This window comes from Kogia breviceps, chromosome 10 (assembly GCF_026419965.1).
Source record: "Kogia breviceps isolate mKogBre1 chromosome 10, mKogBre1 haplotype 1, whole genome shotgun sequence".
NCBI classification, from domain to species: domain Eukaryota; kingdom Metazoa; phylum Chordata; class Mammalia; order Artiodactyla; family Physeteridae; genus Kogia; species Kogia breviceps.
The window spans coordinates 60,727,870-60,751,994 of record NC_081319.1 but is presented as its reverse complement, the minus strand read 5'-3'; the positions used below and the strand labels follow the sequence as shown (position 1 = coordinate 60,751,994).

The window sequence follows — 24,125 nt, the reverse complement described above, 5'->3', positions numbered from 1 at the left end:
TGTTTGAGCTATACAGCAAGTCCTGTTGATTACGTATTTTGTTTATGGAACCGTATCTATGCTAATTCCAACCTCCTGGTTTATGCATCACCCCACCCCACCTTTCTCTTTTAGCAGTCATAAGTGTGTTTTCTAAATGTGTGACTGTGTTCCTGTTTTGTAATTGAGTTCATGTGTAGTCATTTTTACATACCACCTATAAGTGATACCTTATGATAAGTCTCTAGAATGTCTGACTTATGTCACTTAGAATGATCGTACCTCAGTCTCCACGAGTTGCTGCAACTGGCCTTATTTCACTGATTTAATTGCTCAGGAATATTCCAGTGTACATAAGTACCACATCTTCTTTATCCATTTCTTCCTTCCAAGGACATGTATGTTGTACCCAAGTCGAGGCATTTCTAAGCAGAGCAGCACTAAACGTAGGGGTGCCTGTGTCCTGTAGATTTTTGGTTTTACCAAGATATACGCCCAAGATTGGAAGTGCCGTATGGTCTGTAGCTCTAGTTTTTAGAACTTTTAGGAAACACCACACACTTCTCCAGAGTGGCCGTTGGCTATTTACATCCCCCCCCCATCAGGGTAACAAGGCTTTCTTTTCTCCATGCCCTGAGCTGCATTTCTGGTTTTACACTTTTCCAAGATGGCCCTTTGGACGAATGCGAAGTCAGAATTCTTTGTAGCACTGATTTTCATTTCGCAGTTGTTTGGTTCGCCAAAGGGCCTATGTGTTTTTCCTCAATATATTTATTTTTATAATGGGGTTTAGCTGATTTTAACTGCTGTGGTTATGTCGCTTTACACTAACGTGATTCACTTCCACAGGGATATCAATAAATACTTTTTACTATTCGTACTACTCAGATATATTCTTCTGCAGTGAATAGGGTGCGTTGAGTCCAGATCATTGACCAATGAGTAGGTCTTGACGATTCCATATTTGGTTTATGGAACGGCATCTGTGCTAATTTGAAACTCTTGTTTTATGCATCATCCCACCTCACCTTTCCCCTTAAGCAAGCATCAGTGTGTTTTCTAAATGTGTGACTCTCTTCTGTTTTGTAATTCAGTTGATCTGTAGCGATTTTTACAGCGATGTTTCCTGCAATTGTGCCTTGCTTTCAAATCCTCTTCGTTGCCTAACATCAATATATTTTTGGACGATAGTTATCATTTAGAACGCTGCAGGTATGTGAAGTGCAGGCTCTGACGCTGCCCCTACCTGAAGCCCTGACACAGGTCCTAAATTAGGCCCTGATTCTCTAAGTAACTAAGGATTTGACACTAATCCTAGGTCATTACTTGACACTAGCACTAGACCTTAACCTAAGGTTTCGTGGTATTCTTAGGTCTGCTTAGGAAATGGAGCCGTTTTCAGCTGACAGGGCATTTGCACTTAGAAATGTGAAGATATAAAAGTATCTCTTGGGCAGCTCTGTGCCCAACTCTGGAGCTCCTTTAAGCAGCGCACTTAATCCCCTCTCCTGGCGCACCCCAAAGCAATGGTCTCTTGCCTCTTCCAGGGCTACAGACTTCTCCCAGACTCCCTCCCAGCTAGCCGTGGTGCACTCACCCCTTCAGGCTCTGTTCACTCTGCCAACCTGAATCCTCTCCCTGGGATCCCATTGAAGCCCTAGGCTCAGCTCCCAGCCCCCGCCCGCCCTGGCAGGTGAGCAGACAAGCCTCTGGGGCTGGTGACTGCAGGTCAGCACCGATACTCTGTGCGGCAGTCTCACCGCTTTGCCCACTGCACCCGTTTGGCTGCGCTCTCCTCCGCGGCTCCGAAGCTTCCCCTCTCCGCTGCCGTCAGTCTCCACCTGCGAAGGGGATCCTAGTGTGTGGAAACCTTTGCTCCTTCACAGCTCCCTCCCACTGGTGCAGGTCCCGTCCCTATTCTTTTGTCTCTGTTTATTCTTTTTTCTTTTGCCCTACCCAGGTACGTGGGGTGTTTCTTGCCTTTTGGGAGGTCTGAGGTCTTCTGCCAGCGTTCAGTGGGTGTTCTATAGGAGCAGTTCCACGTGTAGATATATTTCGGATGTATCTGTGGGGAGCGAGGTGATCTCCGCGTATTACACTTCTGCCATCTTCCAAACTGAGTCGAGACCCACGTTTAATCGGGTGTCCTAGGTGTTGTTTCACAACCTTGCCCGCGGAGCCTAGGCATGGGCGCCCTCTCAGCAGAGGCAGCAGTGGAATCCTCTCTCTCCTGGAGGCTCAGTTCCATTTTCAGGGTTTTCAGTTGATGAAGTTGGACCCCTTGGACTAAACCAGAGTCCTCTCACTTGGGATGTTAATTTCGTTGGTAAAGTCCCTGCCCATTTGCCCCATAAGGGAACCTGCTTGAGGTGTGAAATCCCATTGTGTTCAGAAGTGTGCAGCGTGCGTCCCGGGGTCCCCTTAGAGTTCTGCCTATCATGCGTGGCATGAAGGGCAGTTAAGAACTTGAGTGCCTTACTCAGGGGAGGTAGATTTGTGTGTTTTGGATAAAGAAAGGTACATTTTTATTCATAATTTTTCATACATGATTAAAAGCAGTAATCTTGGTACTCTAAATAGTTAGGTTACAAAGTGTCATATGCACCAAAGTGGGTGAGTACACTGAAGCCGTGTGTGATCCTGCAGGTCGTAGAGGCACTGGTGCCGCCAGATGCATCGACCCCGGGCGCTCGAGTGTGGCGCAGCCCGCCTCTGTCTACTGCCGCAGCGACCGTATCGTGAAACACGCCGTGGCCACCAAGCGCTTCCAGAGCGCAGGGAAAGGGCAGAAAGCAAAACCTAAAGAAAAACCCAAGACAAAGGCGGAAAAAATCATTCTTTGGAAATGTAGCGTTCAGGTAAGTTGACTGAGACCAACCATTTGTGTAGTTGAAACCAAAAGTGCCTGGAGGTTACAGCGTCAGTGGGTTGATGTGGAGTGTAGGGCACACAGGCCCAGACGGGATGCAGGCACCTTCACACTGCCCTCCGCCTTGCCCACCAGTGTTCTCGTCAGAATTACAAGCAGGCACGTGTTCTCATGTTTTCCTTCTCTGCCTCTAGCCATGGGATTAATTGCTAGGAACATGGGAACTGGCTGCTGCATGGAATATCTCTCCACCCACACACCAGCCCCGCTGGGAGGAGAGCCGTCCCCGTTGGAGTCTGTGTGGGGAGTTGACGCACAGGCAGCGGGTGGCTAGTGGGTTCTGGCGGTGCCGCACTGAGGACTTGGTGGGGTTCAGGGATGTCATTTGTATGCCTGTCCTTTCTCCACGCGCTGCTGTGTCTGCAGTTCCTGCCTGTCAGTGTTGCTTGGGCGTGTTCTCACACGGGGCCCCAGCGCACCGTGCTCTCCACCTTGCTTCACTGCCTTACTCCATGGCCCCTTGGTTATTCTGGCGGCCTAGCACCTCATCAGGATGCTAGGATGACGGGTGATTCTGTCAGGGACCTTCTCATTGCTCGGATGTTGATGCATGCCTGCTGGATGTGGGGGAGTAGCCAAGGCCTCTGCCGAGCAGATGCAGTGTATTGGGCTTAGGGTGGGCCAGGAGCTGATTGCGTCGTGACCCTCACTGCAGAGTGAAATGAGCAAATGAATTAATGAAATACATATCCCACTTGAGCAAGTGTTCTTTGGGGTCCTCAATTTTTAAGGGTATAAAGGGACCTCGACAGCAAAAAGTTGGAGAGCTGCCTGGGAGGTGGTGGGCTGCTTCCTGTCCTTGGGTGGCCTGGGGGAACCTAAGGTTTCAAGGTATTCAGAGGTCTGCTTAGGAACTGGAACCGTTTTCAGCTGAGAGGGCATTTGCACTTAGAAATGTAAAGATATAAAACTATGTCAGTGCATCATGTTCTCCTCCAGGTTTTCTTTTCCCCAGTTTCACGGTTGCCCACCCACCGTTCTTTCCCTCTGGGGAAAAGTTGTTACCAGTACGGTGTGACCACCGTTTGGTGACCTGCTGTTGTGTGTGGACGCACATTTTAAGTTGTGTTAGGAACATAACACAATTTTTCTTTTTTAACTTTTCCCTTGATCTTAGGGGTTTGTTTTTGTTTCATGACCTGAAATTTTACGTTAGAATTTCTGGAAAGAAATTATGAAAGCGATTTTGGAAATGTAAAGTCAAAAAAAAGAACCAAAATGAACCAGATTATCTAAAATGATACGATCTATTCTGAATAAAGTACTTCATTCCACCTAACAGAAATAACTGGATTTTCCCTTTCTGATTATTCAGAACTCACATCCAGAGGCATGGGGTTTTGCAGGGGCCGGGGTTCAGAGTAACATAAATTTTAAAAACTTTTTAATTCCTGAGAACGTCATAATTTCTTTGCTTTTATGAATGTTCACTGGGCTTCCCTGGTGGCACAGTGGTTGATAGTCCGCCTGCCATTGCAGGGGACGCGGGTTCCTGCCCCGGTCTGGGAGGATCCCACATGCCCTGGAGCGGCTGGGCCCATGAGCCATGGCCACTGCGCCTGCGTGTCCGGAGCCCGCGCTCCACAAAGGGAGAGGCCACAGTGGTGAGAGGCCCGCATATCGCAAAAAAAAAAAATGTTCACTGTTGTGAACAGGTTCTCCTTAGATGTTTATCGTTTTGAGATGGGTTGACTACATGTGAGAGAGGTGGAGGCCATGGGGTGGGGGGCGGGGGTGACCAGAGTGAGATGGTGGCTGTCTCTTTAAAAGGAGGTGGGACAGAATGTTTGCTCTGAGGTCACCAAGGAGACCACAATTACAGGGGAGGCAGTTGGTGTGAGGTGAGGAAGAGGTAAGGTGCCGGTAGGGAGTCTTGGGTCTAGAAAGTGAAATGTGTTAAACTGTTAACACCGAGAACTTACCTAGAAACAGAGACACTTTGTGGAACAAACTAGGTATCATGATTGAATGAGGGCACAGGAAGAGAAATGTTGTTTAAATGTGTAAATACACTTAGATGAGCTGTACCACGGTGATGGTCAATAGTGATAACGTTAGTCCTCTGAAATATTTCCTAGATTTTTTAACATCTTTATTTGAGTGTAACTGTTTTACAATAACGTGTTAGTTTCTCCTTTACAACAAAGTGAATCAGTTATACATTAACATATGTTCCCATATCTCTTCCCTTTTGCATCACCCTCCCTCCCACCCTCCCTATCCCACCCCTCTAGGTGGTCACAAAGCACAGAGGTGAACTCCATGTGCTATGAGGCAGCTTCCCACTAGCTATCTAATTTACATTTGGTAGTGTGTATATGTCCCTGCCACTCTCTCACATCGTCACCGCTTACCCTTCCCCCTTCCCATATCCTCAAGTCCATGCTCTAATAGGTCTGTGTTTTATTCCCGTCCTACCACTAATCTCTTCATGACATTTTTTTCCTTAGATTCCATATATATGTGTTAGCATATGGTATTTATATTTCTCCTTCTGACTTACTTCACTCTGTATAACAGACTGCAGGTCTATCCACCTCATTACAAATAACTCAGTTTCATTTCTTTTTATGGCTGAGTAATACTCCATTGTATATATGTGCCACATCTTCTTTATCCATTCATATGTTGATGGATATTTAGGTTGCTTCCATGTCCTGGCTATCGTAAATAGAGCTGCAATGAACATTTTGGTACATGACTCTTTGAATTATGGTTTTCTCAGGGTATATGCCTACTAGTGGGATTGTGGGGTCACATGGTAGTTCTAGCTGTAGTTTTTTAAGGAACCTCCATACTGTTCTCATAGTGCCTGTATCAATTTACATTCCCACCAGCAGTGCAAGAGGGTTCCCTTTTCTCCCCACCCTCTCCAGCATTTATTGTCTCTAGAGTTTTTGATGATGGCCAATCTGACCAGTGTGAGGTGATATCTCATTGTAGTTTTGATTTGCATTTCTCTAGTGATTAATGATGTTGAGCATTCTTTCATGTGTTTGTTGGCAATCTGTATATCTTCTTTGGAGAAATGTCTATTTAGTTCTTCTGCCCATTTTCGGACTGGGTTTTTTGTTTTTTGTTATTGAGCTGCCTGAGTTGCTTATAAATTTTGGATATTAATCCTTTGTCAGTTGCTTCATTTGCAAATATTTTCTCCCATTCTGAGGGTTGTCTTTTGGTCTTGTTTATGGTATCCTTTGCTGTGCAAAAGCTTTTAAGTTTCATTAGATCCCACTTGTTTATTTTTTTTAAATTTCCATTTCTCTAGGAGATGGGTCAAAAAGGATCTTGCTGTGATTGATGTCATAGAGTGTTCTGCCTATGTTTTCCTCTAAGAGTTTGATAGTGTCTGGCCTTACATTTACGTCTTTAACCCATTTTGAGTTTATTTTTGTGTGTGATATTAGAGAGTGTTCTAATTTCATACTTTTACAGGTAGCTGTCCAGTTTTCCCAGCACCACTTATTGAAGAGGCTGTCTTTTCTCCACTATATATCCTTCCCTCCTTTATCAAAGATAAGGTGACCATATGTGTGTGGGTTTATCTCTGGGCTTTCTGTCCTGTTCCATTGATCTATATTTCTGTTTTTGTGCCAGTACCATACTGTCTTGATTACTGTAGCCTTGTAGTAGATTCTGAAGTCAGGGAGCCTGATTCCTCCAGCTGCATTTTTCGTTCTCAAGATTGCTTTGGCTATTCGGGGTCTTTTGTGTTTCCATACAAATTGTGAAATTTTTTGTTCTAGTTCTGTAAAAAAATTCCAGTGGTAATTTGATAGGGATTGCATTGATTCTGTAGATTGCTTTGGGTAATTGGGACATTTTCACAATGTTGATTCTTCCAATCCAAGAACATGGTATATCTCTCCACCTATTTGTATCATCTTTAATTTCTTTCATCAGTGTCTTATGGTTTTCTGCATACCAGTCTTTTGTCTCCTTAGGTAGGTTTATTCCTAGATACTTTATTCTTTTTGTTGCAATGGTAAATGGGAGTGTTTTCTTAATTTCACTCTCAGATTTTTCATCATTAGTGTATAAGAATGCCAGAGATTTCTGTGCATTAATTTTGTGTCCTGCTACTTTACCAAATTCATTGATTAGCTCTAGTAGTTTTCTGGTAGCATCCTTAGGATTCTCTATGTATAGTATCATGTCATCTGCAAACAGTGACAGCTTTACTTCTTTTCCTATTTGGATTCCTTTTATTTCTTTTCCTTCTCTGATTGCTGTGGCTGGAACTTCCAAAACTAGGTTGAATAAGAGTGGTGAGAGTGGGCAACCTTGTCTTGTTCCTGATCTTAGTGGAAATGGTTTCAGTTTTTCACGATTGAGAACAATGCTGTCTGTGGGTTTGTCATATATGGCCTTTATTGTGTTGAGGAAAGTTCCCTCTATGCCTACTTTCTGCAGGGTTTTTATCATAAATGGGTGTTGAATTTTGTCAAAAGCTTTCTCTGCATCTATTGAGATGATCATATGGTTTTTCTCCTTCAGTTTGTTGATATGGTGTATCACGTTGATTGATTTGCGTATATTGAAGAATCCTTGCATTCCTGGAATAAACCCCACTTGATCATGGTGTATGATGCTTTTAATGTACCGTTGGATTCTGTTTGCTAGTATTTTGTTGAGGAGTTTTGCATCTATGTTCATCAGTGGTTTTGGCCTGTTGTTTTCTTTGTTTGTGACATCTTTTTCTGGTTTTGGTATCCGGGTGATGGTGGCCTCATAGAATGAGTTTGGGAGTGTTCCTCCCTCTGCTATCTTTTGGAAGAGTTTGAGAAGGATAGGTTTTAGCTCTTCTCTAAATGTTTGTTAGAATGCTCCTGTGAAGCCATCTGGTCCTGGGCTTTTGTTTGTTGGAAGATTTTGAATCACAGTTTCCATTTCAGTGCTTGTGATTGGTCTGTTCATATTTTCTATTTCTTCCTGGTTCAGTCTCGGCAGCTTGTGCATTTCTAAGAATTTGTTCATTTCTTCCAGGTTGTCCATTTTATTGGCATAGAGTTGCTTGTAGTAATCTCTAATAATCTTTTGAATTTCTGCAGTGTCAGTAGTTACATCTCCTTTTTCATTTCTAATTCTATTGATTTGAGTCTTCTCCCTTGTTTTCTTGATGAGTCTGGCTAACGGTTTATCAATTTTATTTATCTTCTCAAAGAACCAGCTTTTAGTTTTATTGATCTTTGCTATTGTTTCCTTCATTTCTTTTTCATTTATTTCTGATCTCTGATCTTTATGATTTCTTTCCTTCTGCTAAATTTGGGGGTTTTTTGTTCTTCCTTTTCTAATTGCTTTAGGTGCAAAGTTAGGTTGTTTTTTCGAAATGTTTCCTGTTTCTTAAGGTGGGATTGTATTGCTATAAACTTCCCTCTTAGAACTGCTTTTGCTGTATCCCATAGGTTTTGGGTCGTTGTGTCTCCATTGTCATTTGTTTCTAAGTACTTTTTGATTTCCTCTTTGATTTCTTCAGTGATCAGGTCATTGTTAAGTAGTGTATTGTTTAGCCTCCATGTGTTTGTATTTTTTACAGATCTTTTCCTGTAATTGATATCTAGTCTCATATTGTTGTGGTCAGAAAAGATACTTGATACGATTTCAATTTTCTTAATTTTGCCAAGGCTACATTTGTGACCCAAGATATGATCTCTCCTGTTGAATATTCCATGAGCACTTGAGAAAAATGTGTATTCTGTTGTTTTTGGGTGGAATGCCCTATAAATATCAAGTAAATCCATCTTTTGCAATGTATCATTTAAAGCTTGTGTTTCCTTATTTATTTTCATTTTGGATGATCTGTCCATTGGTGACAGTGGGGTGTTAAAATCACCTACTGTGATTGTGTTACTGTCGATTTCTCCTTTTATGGCTGTTAGTATTTGCCTTATGTATTGAGGTGCTCCTATGTTGGGTGCATAAGTATTTACAATTGTTATATCTTTTTCATGGATCGATCCCTTGATCATTAGGTAGTGTCCTTCTTTGTCTCTTGTAATAGTTTTTATTTTAAAGTCTATTTTGTCTGATATGAGAATTGCTAGTCCAGCTTTCTTTTGATTTCCATTTGCATGGAATATCTTTTTCCATCCCCTCACTTTCAGCCTGTAAGTGTCCCTAGGTCTGAAGTGGGTCTCTTGTAGACAGCATATATATGAGTCTTGTTTTTGTATCCATTCAGCCAGTCTGTGTCTTTTGGTGGGAGCATTTAATCCATTTACATTTAAGGTAATTATCGACATGTACGCTCCTGTTACCATTTAGTTAATTGTTTGGGGTTTGTTCTTGTAGGTCTTTTCCTTCTCTTGTGTTTCTTGCCTAGAGAAGTTCCTTTATCATTTGTTGTAAAGCTGGTTTGGTGGTGCTGAACTGTCTCAGCTTTTGCTTGTCTGTAAAGGTTTTAATTTCTCCATCAAATCTGAATGAGATCCTTGCTGGGTAGAGTCATCTTGGTTGTGGGTTTTTTTCCTTCATCCCTTTAAATATGCCCTGCCACTCCCTTCTGGCTTGTAGAGTTTCTGCTGAAAGATCAGATGTTAACCTTATGGGGATTCCCTTGTGTGTTATTTGTTGTTTTTCCCTTGCTGCTTTTAATATGTTTCCTTTGTATTTAATTTTTGACATTTTGATTATTATGTGTCTTGGCGTATCTATCCTTGGATTTATCCTGTATGGGACTCTCTGCGCTTCCTGGATTTGATTGACTATTTCCTTTCCTATATTAAGGAAGTTTTCAACTATAATCTCTTCAAATATTTTCTCAGTCCCTTTCTTTTTCTCTTCTTCTTCTGGGACCCCTTTAATTCAAATGTTGGTGCGTTTAATGTTATCCCAGAGGTCTCTGAGACTGTCCTCAGTTCTTTTCATTCTTTTTTCTTTCTTCTGCTCTGCAGTAGTTATTGCCACTCTTTTATCTTCCAGGTCACTTATCCGTCCTTCTGCCTCAGTTATTCTGCTATTGATCCCATCTAGAGTATTTTTCATTTCATTTATTGTGTTGCTCATCGTTACTTGCTTCCTATTTATTTCTTCTAGGTCCTTGTTAACTGTTTCTTGCAATTTGTCTATTCTATTTCCAAGATTTTGAATCATCTTTACTATCATTATTCTGAATTCTTTTTCAGGTAGACTGGCTATTACCTCTTCATTTGTTAGGTCTGGTGTGTTTTTATCTTGCTCCTTCATCAGTGTGTTTTTCTGTCTTCTCATTTTGCTTATCTTACTGTGTTTGGGGTCTCCTTTTTGCAGGCTGCAGGTTCATAGTTCCCTCTGTTTCTGGTGGCTGTCCCCAGTGGCTGAGGTTGTTTCAGTGGTTTGAACAGGTTTCCTGGTTGGGAGGACTAGTGCCTCTGTTCTGGTGGATGAGGCTGGATCTTGTCTTTCTGGTGGGCAGGTCCACGTCTAGTGGTGTGTATTGGGATGTTGGTAGGCTTATTATGATTTTAGGCAGCCTCTCTGCTAATGGATGGGGCTGTGGACGTGTCTTGCTCTTTGTTGGGCATAGGGTGTCCAGCACTGTTCGTTGCTGTCCTTGAGTGAAGCTGGGTCTTGGTGTTGAGATGGAGGTCTCTGGGAGATTGTTGCCGTTTGATATTACGTGGAGCTGGGAGGTCTGTTGTGGACCAGTGTCCTGAGGTTGGTTCTCCCACCTCAGAGACACAGCCTTGACACCTGGCTGGAGTGCCAAGAGCCTTTAATCCACACAGCTCAGAATAAAAGGGAGAAAAAAACAGAAAGGAAAGAAAGGAAGGAAGGAAGGAGGGAAGTAGTAAAGAAAGGAGGGAAGAAAGGAAGAAAGAAAGGGAGAAGACAAAATAAAGTAGGATAAAATATAGTTATTAAAATAAAAATAATTATTAAGAAGAAAAATTTCTATTAAAGAACCCCCCCCCCAAAAAAATGGGTCAGTCTAACCCTAGGACAAATGGTGAAAGCAAAGCTATACAGACAAAATCTCACACAGCAGCACCCACATACACACTCACAAAAAGAAAAAAGGGGAAAATAATAGTATATCTTGCTCCCAAAGTCCACCTCCTCAACTTGGGATATTTCTCTGTCTATTCAGGTTTTCCACAGATGCAGGGCACTTCAAGTTGACTGTGGAGCTTTAATCTGCTGCTTCTGAGGCTGCTGGAAGAGACCTCCCCCTCTCTTTGTTCGCACAGCTCCTGGGGTTCAGCTTTAGACTTGGCCCCGCCTCTGCGTGTAGGTCGTCGGAGGACGTCTGCCCTTTGCTCAGACAGGACGGGGTTAAAGGAGCAGCTGATTCGGGGGCTGTAGCTCACTCAGGCCAGGGGAGGGAGGGGCCCGGACGCGTGGCGAGCCTACGACGTCAGAGGCTGGCGTGACGCAGCACCGGCCCGAGGCGCACCGTGCGTTTTCCCGGGGAAGCTGTCCCTGGATCCCGGGACCCCGGCAGTGTTGGGCTGCACAGGCTTCCAGGAGGGGCAGTGTGGAGAGTGACCTGTGCTCGCACACAGGCCTCTTGGTGGCGGCAGTAGCAACCCTAGCGTCCCACACCCGTCTCTGTTGTCCGTGCCGACAGCCGCGGCTCGCGCCCCTTTCTGGAGCTCCTTTACACGGTGCCCTTAATCCCGTCTCCTCGCACCCCAGGAAGCGAAAAGGCAAGAAAACGTCTCTTGTCTCTTCGGTAGCTCCGCGCCCGTTTCTGGAGCTCCTTTAAGTGGCTCTCTTAAACCCCTCTCCTCCCGCACCAGGAGGCAAAGAGTGAAGAAAAGGTCTCTTGCCTCTTTGGCAGCTCCAGACTTCAACTGGATTCCCTCCCGGCCAGCCGTGGTGCACTAATCCCTTCAGGCTGTTTTCACTCTGCCAACTCCAGACCTTTCCCTGGGATCCACCCGAGGCTCAATTCCCAGCCCCGCCCCCCCGGCGGGTGAGCAGACAAGCCTCTCGGGCTGGTGAGTGCTGGTCGGCACGGATCCTCTGCGGAATCTCTCCGCTTTGCCCTCTGCACCCTGTTGCTGCGCTCTCCTCCGTGGCTTTGAAGCTTCCCCTTCTGCCACCGGCAGTCTCCGCCTGCGAAGGGGCTCCTAGTGTGTGGAAACCTTTCCTCCTTCACGACTCCCTCCCACTGGTGCAGGTCCCGTCCCTATTCTTTTGTCTCTGTTTATTCTTTTTTCTTTTGCCCTACCCAGGTATGTGGGCAGTTTCTTGCCTTTGGGGAGGTCTGAGGTGTTCTGCCAGCGTTCGGTGGGTGTTCTATAGGAGAAGTTCCACGTGTAGATGTATTTCTGATGTATCTGTGAGGAGGAAGTTGATCCCCGCATCTTACTCTTCTGCCATCTTCCTAGATTCTATTTCCTAGATTTTTAACTAAAAGGATGACATAGGTATAGTGTTCTAGGGCTTCCCTTGTGGCACAGAGGTGAAGAATCCGCCTGCCAAGGCAGGGGACACGGGTTCGATCCCTGGTCAGGGAACGTAAGATCCCACATGCAGCGGAGCAACTAAACCCATGTGCGACAACTACTGAGCCTGTGCTCTAGGGCCCATGAGCCACAGCTACTGAGCCCGCGTGCCACAACTACTGAAGCCATGTGCCTAGAGCCCGTGCTCCACAACAAGAGAAGCCACCACAATGGGAAGCCCCCTGCTCGCTGCAACTAGAGAAAACCCATGCACAGCAACAAAGACCAACGCAGCCAAAAATTAAATAGATTTAAAAAAAAAGAGTTTCTAAATAATGACTTTCATGTGTAATATTTTTGTTCATCTTTTCATGGTTTGTTCCTTTCTCTCTGTGTCTGGTGTTTTATTGACCTGGGTCCATCTCAAGAGTAGGATTGTAATTGGAAAGCAGCTGGTACCAGTGATCAGTTTAGAAACCCTCCTTCCCACTGAGGCCTCTGCCCACCGCCCACCAGCTTCCTCCCCACCAGTGCACCAGGCGTGGCCTGTGCAGCCCCCTGCTTTCAGAGTGTAGTGGAAGTATCTTCCCTTCTTTCAAAGTCCTTCAGGAAGCGGGGCACTTTTTTTGTGGATTTTGTTTGTCGAGTCGCCGAATAGTCTTTGTAGGTCACGTAATGGACATTCAAATAAGAGGCTGTTTGGAAAGCTTCATGCCTTTTTTCTCTTAAACATGATTTTAGTTATAGTTGCTTTAAATCTTTAAACTGTTTTGTTGTTTTCTTTTAGGAGCTTACTCCGTGGTGACAGTCTCGAGATAATCTGCATTGTCATCTGTGAATAGTGACCAGCAGCAGCAGAGTGGTTCGGGGCTTGGTGCTTCCCTTGGACCCGCAGTTGCATCGGCCAGGTTTTGGTTGTTTTTAGGAAGTTGGAAGAAGCGCCCAAGATTCTGTGTGGGGCAGGTAACATGGCAACAGTGTTAAAGGCCAGCAACACAAGTTTAAGTTTTGATGTCATGTTTTCTATTTCAAAAGCGGCATTATATGTAAAGAAACTGATGTAATGTTAGTATTTGTTTGAAATGGTTTAAGCTTTAGCCCAAGATTTCTTGAAGAATGTCTAATTGTGTGTTAAGAATTTGATTCAGAACACTCGTTTATTGTTACATGGTTGGGTTTTTGAGTGCATTTACGATGACGTTGTATATTCTCTCTGGTGAGAACTGTATTTTGTAGAGGAGAGTCCTTCCTGCAGAAAGCCTTGGGTGACCAGGACAGTGGCGTGGTCCTTTGTGGCACAGGTGCTGATGTCACAGCTACTCCTGCAAGCTTCCAAGTGGCCTGGGAGAGTGTGGGCCTAGGCCCAGGGTCGGGGAGTTGCAGAGCTGGACATGGAAATGGGAGGTGGGAACCAAACTTAGTGGGAACCAAAAAGAGAATTCAGTTGTGTGTGATTTTGAATTTTGTGTATTTTCTGTTTGAAGGTTCTCATTCTGTACTAGTCCTTCCCCTGGGATGGAACATGGCATAAAACCTGAGTCATCGTTAGCATTTAAATGTAATTGAAGCCTGCACAGCTTGGAAACAAATTCTCAACATATATACTACCTTTTTCAGGCTTTTTCATTTTAAACAGGAGTGAAGTTTTCACAAACACGACCCTTTAAACAGTCTGTTAGAAAGAGGAGAGAAGAAATATACACCAAAGGTGCTGTGTGGTCAGTATTTTCTCAGTGTCCCAATCGTCTGCTGCTGCAGACCCTGCACGCAGAGCTGGATGGGCCCATCTTGTGTCAACACGGTCGTGGCTTGGGAATCTGGGCAGGGTTCAGCGGGGGCTGGGTGTGGGTGTTCAGGGTCCGAACCCCCCATCTCCACATGATCCCTGCAGGAGCGTGGTCAGACGTCTCACACGCAGCTCGGGGCTTCCAAGCACTAGGCCCAGAGCCAGCACGGCGCTCTGTCCACCGAGCTCTGCGGGGAGAGCCCAAGGCCCCCGCCACCCTGTCCTGTCCTGTCCACGCTGCCGCTCACTTCCTCTTTCCACGCTACCTCTTGTACAAATCCTTGTCCTCAGCAGTTGACAAATTCACAGATTTGGTTTGCTAGCTGTGTTTTCCTACTGAACGTTAGATACAAAACTGTTACAGTTTTCTTCAAGAATCCCTTTGAATCCTGTCAGCGCACTTTAGGAAACACCTTCAGTTTTTGTAGGTGGAGAATTGTTGCAACTCACCGTGTCTGGGTTTCCTCCATGCGGGTGGTGGCCCTTCTCGTGCGCTCTCGTGGCTGGTGGGTGCCGGTCGTGGGCCTGGACCGTGGCCCTGGCTGATGCCTGGCGTGGTTTGGTTGCATTTCCCTGTTAGGTATGGACGAGAAGGGTGACCCGAGTGGTGAGGACGCACCCAAGGCCATCAAGCCCACCAGGAAAGAGTTCAGGAAGACGCAGGTGTTGCAGAGGACCACCATCGCGAAGCGCGAGGGCGCCGGGGATGTGGAGGTGGATGCCCTGGAGCCGCTGCCCCGGCAGCAGCAGAGCCCGTCGCGAAGGCAGCCGAAGCGGACTGAGTGGGTGGAGGAGTCCCTGACCACGGTACGGTGCCGGGGCCGGAGGGGTATCCCCGTGTCCCTAGAGGACTGGGCGGAGCCGGCGTCCTGTCCGGTGACAGATGAGGGGAGCGTGGAAAGCACCTCAGACGGGACGAGCGGTCCCGGGTCTGGTTCCACGGGTGCTAAGGAACGAACGGCCTCCTGGGCAAAGGCCAGAGGGCGTGGTGACGAGGATGACACCTCCGATAGTGACAGTGACGGGTCAGCGGTAGAGGTGAGTGTGGAGCCGTCATCGGCCGTTGGCAGAAACCTCAAGACAGAAGCGTTTGTCTTCTGAGATAAGTGAGCTTTTCCCAGGAGTGGCATTGTGCGTGGGGCTGGGCTCCGCCAGCTCCCAGGTCCATGCGCCTGCTCGAGGCTGGCAGGCCTATCTCTTCTTTCTCTGTGTTTGTTAATCATATCTATCTCTTATGCTGTTATTATTGACTTAACATTTTCCATCAGTGGGCTCACTTTTTAAAGTCTTCCCGTAAGTTTTCTCATGAATGGATCCTGAGTTTGAAGTACATATGTGAGCAAACAAAATTATTTTTGAGTCACGGGGGCACGCGTGCACCTATATTATCCGTCACTGCCTTGAGAGAACCCGTGGTCTTGTCCCTGCCTCGCAGTAAGGTGCCAAGGCCAGCGGTGGTGACCGCACAGCTCCCCAGGGTGACAAGACAGCTGCGGCTGGCGTGCCCTCTGTGATGGTGTTCTCCCGCTCACCAGTGCTCATGCAGCTCGATTTTCTCCTTTCCCAGCTCTGGTCACTCGTGTCCCCTGCCCAAGGGCCATGATTCTTTGTCATGGTTTCCGTGCATCTTGAGAGCTGCCTCAGGCTCTCATGATTGTCCTACTCAGAGCACGTTTTCACCCCAGGCCTTCCTTGAATTGGGGCCCATGCTGCCCCCACAGCCCGTTCTCTAGCCAGTGTTGGGCATGCAGATGGCTTTGCCGTGGCCGTGTCATAGCTCCCCACCATCTCTCCCTTGCACTGAGGTAGCCTCGCGGGCTGGACCGTTTAAATTTTACCTGCCGTGGGGGTATGAGGAGGCACTGAGTGGAAGTATGATAACTGGTAAGGAAGAAGAATTAATGGAAATGTAAGTCAGTAGGAAACGTCATGTTATTGATGATGGATTTGAGACTACACATAAACTTAAGTATTTCTCTGAGTAAACCTTGGATTCTGCGGAGGAAATACAATTAAGTGCATAATTATATGTATATGTGTATATATATATATATATATATATATATATTTTTTTTTTTTTTTTTTTTTTTTTTTTTTTGCGGTACACGGGCCTCTCACTGCTGTGGTCTCTCCCGTTGCGGAGCGCAGGCTCAGTGGCCATGGCTCATGGGCCTAGACGCTCCGCGTCATGTGGGATCTTCCCGGGCCAGGGCACGAACCCGTGTCCCCTGCATCGGCAGGCGGACTCTCAACCACTGTGCCACCAGGGAAGCCCTTAAGTGCATAATTTGAGATATAAGATTTTGCTTAAGTACATTCGAGGGGTATGTTCACATATGTTATTAGTCTCGACCATCAAAACATTCTCTAGAGATCATGGACAGCTGTGTGTAGCCCTTGTAGTGAACCAGGTTCTTACTGCATGGCAGGCAACCACAGACTTGTTTAGCAGCTTAAACAACACACACTTATTAGCTCAGAAATCCGGGCCTGGCTTAGCTGGGCACTCTCTGTTCTGGGTCTTACAAGACTGCCCTCTAGGTGTTGGTGGGGGCTGAGGTCCCATCAGAGGCTCAGCTGGGGAAAGATCCACTTCCAAAAGCTCTAATTTGATTTAGCATGTAAAATATGTCCCGGGCAATTTTTGTGGCATGGTAATACCAAAATGTTACCTGTTGTTTCTGAGACCCACGTTTTTTTTGTTTTCTTTTTGTTGTGTTTTGTTTTGTTTTTAACATCTTTACTGGAGTAAAACTGTTTTACAATGGTGTGTTAGTTTCTGCTTTACCACAAAGTGAATCAGTCATACATATACATATGTTCCCATATCTCTTCCCTCTTGCATCACCCTCCCTCCCACCCTCCCTATCCCACCCCTCTAGGTGGTCACAAAGCACAGAAGTGAACTCCCTGTGCTATGCAGCTGCTTCCCACTAGCCATCTATTTTACATGTGGTAGTGTATATATGTCCATGCCACTCCCTTACTTCATCACACCTTACCCTTCCCCCTCCCCATATCCTCAAGTCCATGCTCTAGTAGATCTGTGTTTTATTCCCATCCTACCACTAATCTCTTCATGACATTTTTTTCTTAGATTCCATATATATGTGTTAGCATACGGTATTTGTTTTTCACCTTCTGACTTACTTCACTTTGTATGACAGACTGCAGGTCTATCCAACTCATTACAAATAACTCAGTTTCATTTCTTTTTTATGGCTGAGTAATATTCCATTGTATATATGTGCCACATCTTCTTTATCCATTCATCTGTTGATGGATATTTAGGTTGCTTCCATGTCCTGGCTATTGTAAATAGAGCTGCAATGAACATTTTGGTACATGACTCTTTTTGAATTATGGTTTTTTCAGGGTGTATGCCCAGTAGTGGGACTGCGGGGTCGTAAGGTAGTTCTAGCTGTAGTTTTTTAAGGAACCTCCATACTGTTCTCATAGTGGCTCTATCAATTTACATTCCCACCAGCAGTGCAAGAGTGTTCCCCTTTCTCCACACCCTCTCCAGCATTTATTGTCTCTAGAGTTTTTGATGATGACCATTCTGACCGGTGTGAGATGATATCTCATTGTAGTTTTGATTTGCATCTCTCTAATGATTAATGATGTTGAGCATTCTTTCATGTGTTTGTTAGCAATCTGTATATCTTCTTTGGAGAAATGTCTATTTAGTTCGTCTGCCCATTTTTGGATTGGGTTGTTTGGGTTTTTTTGTTATTGAGCTGCCTGAGTTGCTTACAAATTTTGGAGATTAATCCTTTGTCAGTTGCTTCATTAGCAAATATTTTCTCCCATTCTGAGGGTTGTCTTTTGGTCATGTTTATGGTATCCGTTGCTGTGCAAAAGCTTTTAAGTTTCATTAGGTCCCATTTGTTTATTTTTGTTTTTATTTCCATTTCTCTAGGAGGTGGGTCAAAAAGGATCTTACTGTGATTTATGTCATAGAGTGTTCTGCCTATGTTTTCCTCTAAGAGTTTGATAGTGTCTGGCCTTACATTTACGTCTTTAACCCATTTTGAGTTTATTTTTTGTGTGTGGTGTTAGGGAGTGTTCTAATTTCATACTTTTACATGTACCTGTCCAGGTTTCCCAGTACCACTTATTGAAGAGGCTGTCTTTTCTCCACTGTATATCCTTCCCCTCCTTTATCAAAGATAATGTGACCATATGTGTGTGGGTTTATCTCTGGGCTTTCTATCCTGTTCCATTGATCTATATTTCTGTTTTTGTGCCAGTACCATACTGTCTTGATTACTGTAGCCTTGTAGTAGATTCTGAAGTCAGGGAGCCTGATTCCTCCAGCTCCATTTTTCGTTCTCAATATTGCTTTGGCTATTCGGGGACTTTTGTATTTCCATACAAATTGTGAAATTTTTTGTTCTAGTTCTGTGAAAAGTGCCAGTGGTAATTTGATAGGGATTGCATTGAATCTGTAGATTGCTTTGGGTAGTAGAGTCATTTTCACAATGTTGATTCTTCCAATCCAAGAACATGGTATATTTCTCCACCTATTTGTATCATCTTTAATGTCTTTCATCAGTGTCTTACAGTTTTCTGCATACAAGTCTCCTGTCTCCTTAGGTAGGTTTATTCCTAGATATTTTATGCTTTTTGTTGCAATGGTAAATGGGAGTGTTTTTTAAATTTCACTCTCAGATTTTTCATCATTAGTGTATAAGAATGCCAGAGATTTCTGTGCATTAATTTTGTGTCCTGCTACTTTACCAAATTCATTGATTAGCTCTAGTAATTTTCTGGTAGCATCCTTAGGATTCTCTATGTATAGTATCATGTCATCTGCAGACAGTGACAGCTTTACTTCTTCTTTTCCTATTTGGATTCCTTTTATTTCTTTTCCTTCTCTGATTGCTGTGGCTGGAACTTCCAAAACTAGGTTGAATAAGAGTGGTGAGAGTGGGCAACCTTGTCTTGTTCCTGATCTTAGTGGAAATGGTTTCAGTTTTTCACAATTGAGAACAATGCTGGCTGTGGGTTTGTCATATATGGCCTTTATTATGTTGAGGAAAGTTCCCTCTATGCCTACTTTCTGCAGGGCTTTTATCATAAATGGGTGTTGAACCTTGTCAAAAACTTTCTCTGCATCTATTGAGATGATCATATGGTTTTTCTCCTTCAGTTTGTTGATATGGTGTATCACGTTGATTGATTTTGCGTATATTGAAGAATCCTTGCATTCCTGGAATAAACCCCACTTGATCATGGTGTATGATGCTTTTAATGTGCTGTTGGATTCTGTTTGCTAGTATTTTGTTGAGGATTTTTGCATCTATGTTCATCAGTGATACTGGCCTGTAGTTTTCTTTCTTTGTGACGGCTTTGTCTGGTTTTGGTATCAGGGTGATGTTGGCCTCATAGAATGAGTTTGGGAGTGTTCCTCCCTCTGCTATCTTTTGGAAGAGTTTGAGAAGGATAGGTTTTAGCTCTTTTCTAAATGTTTGTTAGAATGCTCCTGTGAAGCCATCTGGTCCTGGGCTTTTGTTTGTTGGAAGATTTTTAATCACAGTTTCTATTTCAGTGCTTGTGATTGGTCTGTTCATATTTTCTATTTCTTCCTGGTTCAGTCTCGGCAGCTTGTGCATTTCTAAGAATTTGTCTGTTTCTTCCAGGTTGTCCTTTTTATTGGCATAGAGTTGCTTGTAGTAATCTCTAATAATCTTTCGTATTTCTGCAGTGTCAGTTGTTATGTCTCCTTCTTCATTTCTGATTCTATTGATTTGAGTCTTCTCCCTTTTTTTTCTTGATGAGTCTGGCTAATGGTTTATCAATTTTATTTATCTTCTCAAAGAACCAGCTTTTAGTTTGATTGATCTTTGCTATTGTTTCCTTCATTTCTTTTTCTTTTGTTTCTGATCTGATCTTTATGATTTCTTTCCTTCTGCTAACTTTGGGTTTTTTTTGTTCTTCTTTCTCTAACTGGTTTAGGTGCAAAGTTAGGTTGTTTATTCGAGATGTTTCCTGTTTCTTAAGGTGGGATTGTATTGCTATAAACTTCCCTCTTAGAACTGTTTTTGCTATATCCCATAGGTTTTGGGTCGTCGTGGTTCCATTGTCATTTGTTTCTAAGTATTTTTTGATAACCTCTTGGATTTCTTCAGTGATCACTTTGTTATTAAGTAGTGTATTGTTTAGCCTCCATGTGTCTGTATTTTTTACAGATCTTTTCCTGTAATTGATATGTAGTCTCATAGCGTTGTGGTCAGAAAAGATACTTGATACGATTTCAATTTTCTTAAATTTGCCAAGGCTAGATTTGTGACCCAAGATATGATCTATCCTGGAGAACGTTCCATGAGCACTTGAGAAAAATGTGTATTCTGTTGTTTTTGGATGGAATGTCCTATAAATATCAATTAAGTGCATCTTGTGTAATGTATCAGTTAAAGCTTGTGTTTCCTTATTTATTTTCATTTCGGATGATCTGTCCATTGGTGAAAGTGGGGTGTTAACGTCCCCTACTCTGATTGTGTTACTGTCGCTTTCCCCTTTTATGACTGTTAGTATTTGCCTTATGTATTGAGGTGCTCCTATGTTGGGTGCATAAGTATTTACAATTGTTATATCTTCTTCATGGATCGATCCCTTGATCATTATGTAGTGTCCTTCTTTGTCTTTTGTAATAGTTTTTATTTTAAGGTCTATTTTGTCTGATATGAGAATTGCTAGTCCAGCTTTCTTCTGATTTCCATTTGCATGGAATATCTTTTTCCATCCCCTCACTTTCAGCCTGTAAGTGTCCCTAGGTCTGAAGTGGGTCTCTTGTAGACAGCATATATATGAGTCCTGTTTTTGTATCCATTCAGCCAGTCTGTGTCTTTTGGTGGGAGCATTTAATCCATTTACATTTAAGGTAATTATCAACATGTACGCTCCTGTTACCATTTAGTTAATTGTTTGGGGTTTGTTCTTGTAGTTCTTTTCCTTCTTTTGTGTTTCTTGCCTAGAGAAGTTCCTTTAGCATTTGTTGTAAAGCTGGTTTGGTGGTGCTGAACTGTCTCAGCTTTTGCTTGTCTGTAAAGGTTTTAATTTCTCCATCAAATCTGAATGAGATCCTTGCTGGGTAGAGTCATCTTGGTTGTAGGTTTTTTTCCTTCATCCCTTTAAATTTGTCCTGCCACTCCCTTCTGGCTTGTAGAGTTTCTGCTGAAAGATCAGATGTTAACCTTATGGGGATTCCCTTGTGTGTTATTTGTTGTTTTTCCCTTGCTGCTTTTAATATGTTTTCTTTGTATTAATTTTTGACAGTGTGATTATTATGTGTCTTGGCGTGTTTATCCTTGGGTTTATCCTATATGGGACTCTCTGTGCTTCCTGGACTTGATTGACTATTTCCTTTCCTATATTAGGGAAGTTTTCAGCTATAATCTCTTCAAATATTTTCTCAGTCCCTTTCTTTTTCTCTTCTTCTGGGACCCCTATAATTCGAATGTTGGTGCGTTTAATGTTGTCCCGGAGGTCTCTGAGACTGTCCTCAGTTCTTTTCATTCTTTTTTCTTTCTTCTGCTCTGCAGTAGTTATTGCCACTCTTTTATCTTCCAGGTCACTTATCCGTCCTTCTGCCTCAGTTATTCTGCTATTGATCCCATCTAGAGTATTTTTCATTTCATTTATTGTGTTGGTCATTGTTGCTTGCTTCCTCTTTATTTCTTCTACATCCTTGTTAAATGTTTCTTGCAATTTGTCTATTCTATTTCCAAGATTTTGGATCATCTTTACTATGATTACTCTGAATTCATTTTCAGGTAGCCTGTCTATTTCCTCTTCATTTGTTAGGTCTGGTGGGTTTTTATCTTGCTCCTTCATCTGCTGTGTGCTTTTCTGTCTTCTCATTTTGCTTATCTTACTGTGTTTGGGGTCTCCTTTCTGCAGGTTGCAGGTTCGTTGTTGCCGTTGTTTTTGGCAGATGTCCCCAGTGGCTAAGGTTGGTTCAGTGGGTTGTGTAGGCTTTCTGGTTGGGAGGACTTGTGCCTATGTTCTGGTGGATGAGGTTGGATCTTGTCTTTCTAGTGGGCAGGTCCATGTCTGGTGGTGTGTTTGGGGATGTTAGTAGCCTTATTATGATTTTTGGCAGGCTCTCTTCTAATGGATGGCGCTGTAGTCCTGTCTTGCTAGTTGTTGGGCATAGGGTGTCCAGCACTGTAGCTTGCTGGCCGTTGAGTGAAGCTGGGTCTTGGTGTTGAGATGGAGATCTCTGGGAGATTTTCACCATTTGATGATATTGCATGGAGCTGGGAGGTCTCTTGTGGACCAGTGTCCCGAGGTTGGTTCTCCCACCTCAGAGACACAGCCCTGATGCCTGGCTGGAGAGGCAAGAGCCTTTAATCCACACAGCTCAGAATAAAAGGGAGAAAAAATAGAAAGGAAAGGAAAGGAAGGAAGGAGGGAAGGAAGGAAGAAATGAAGGACAGAAGAAGGCAAGGAAGAAAGGAAGAGAGGAAGCAAGGGAGGAAGGAAGGAAGGAAGGGAGGGAGGGAGGAAAGAAGGAAGGGAGGAAGGAATGGAGGAAAGGGAGGAAAGAAGGGAGGAAGGAAGGAAGGAAGGGAGAAAGGAAGGGTAGAAGGAAGAGAGGAAGAAGGAGGGAAGAAAGGAAGGAAGAAGACAAAATAAAGTAGGATAATATATAGTTATTAAAATAAAAAATAATTATTAGGAAGAAAAATGTTATTTAAAAAAACAAAAAAAATGGGTCAGTCTAACCCTAGGACAAATGGTGAAAGCAAAGCTATACAGACAAAATCTCACACAGCAGCACACACATACACACTCCCAAAAAGAAAAAAAAGGGGGGAAAGAATAGTATATCTTGCTCCCAAAGTCCACCTCCTGAGCTTGGGATATTTCGCTGTCTATTCAGGTATTCCACCAATGCAGGGCACATCAGGTTGATTGTGGAGCTTTAATCCGCTGCTTCTGAGGCTGCTGGGAGAGACCTCCCCCTTTCCTCTTTGTTCACACAGCTCCTGGGGTTCAGCTTTGGAGTTGGCCCCGCTTCTGCACGTAGGTCGCCCGAGGGTCTCTGCTCTTCACTCAACAGGACGGGGTTAAAGGAGCATCTGATTCGGGGGCTCTGGCACAGGCCGGGGGGAGGGAGGGGCACGGATGCGTGGCGAGCCTGCGGCGGCAGAGGCCGGCTTCATGCTGTCCCGGCCCGAGGCGCGCCGCACGTTCTCCCGGGAAAGCTGTCCCTGGATCCCGGGACCCCGGCAGTGGCGGGCTGCACAGGCTCCCGGAAGGAGCGGTGTGGAGAGTGACCTGTGCTCGCACACAGGCCTCATGGTGGCGGCAGCAGCACCCATAGTTTCCCACGCCCATCTCTGGTGTCCGCGCCGACAGCCCCAGCTCACGCCCTTCTCTGGAGCTCCTTTAAACGGCATGCTTAATCCCCTCTCCTCTTGCACCAGGAACCAAAGAGGCAAGAAAAAGTCTCCTGTCTCTTCGGCAGCTCCGTGCCCATCTCTGGAGCTCCTTTAATCGGTGCGCTTAAACCCCTCTCCTTGCGCACCCCAAAGCAATGGTCTCTTGCCTCTTCGGCAGCTGCAGACTTCTCCCGGACACCCTCCCGGCTAGCGGTGGTGCACTCACCCCTTCAGGCTGTGTTCACTCTGCCAACCCCAGTCCTCTCCCTGGGATCCCATTGAAGCCCTAGGCTCAGCTCCCAGCCCGTGCCCGCCCCGGCGGGTGAGCAGACGAGCCTCTCGGGCTGCTGAGTGCAGGTGGGCACCGATCCTCTGTGGGAATCTCTCTGCTTTGCCCTCCGCACCCCTGTGTCTGCGCTCTCCTCCATGGCTCTGAAGCTTCCCCCATTCGCCACCCGCAATCTACACCAGCGAAGGGGCTCCTGGTGTGTGGAAACCTTTCCTCCTTCACAGCTCCCTCCCACTGGTGCAGGTCCCGTCCCTATTCTTTTGTCTCTGTTTATTCTTTTTTCTTTTGCCCTACCCAGGTACGTGGGGTGTTTCTTGCCTTTTGGGAGGTCTGAGGTCTTCTGCCAGCGTTCAGTGGGTGTTCTATAGGAGCAGTTCCA

General features: G+C 44.7%; 1 protein-coding gene across 1 annotated transcript in view; it reads left to right on the top strand.

The window, feature by feature from the left end:
* The first annotated feature begins 13,935 nt into the window (after positions 1-13,935).
* LOC131764154 (death-inducer obliterator 1-like) overlaps positions 13,936-24,125 on the top strand; it is a 30,138-nt gene continuing 19,948 nt past the window's right edge. The window contains 2 exon segments of the mRNA XM_067043201.1: positions 13,936-13,997; positions 14,646-15,157. Of these exon segments, the coding sequence (XP_066899302.1) occupies positions 14,648-15,157 (510 nt within the window). The 5' untranslated portion in view covers positions 13,936-13,997; positions 14,646-14,647.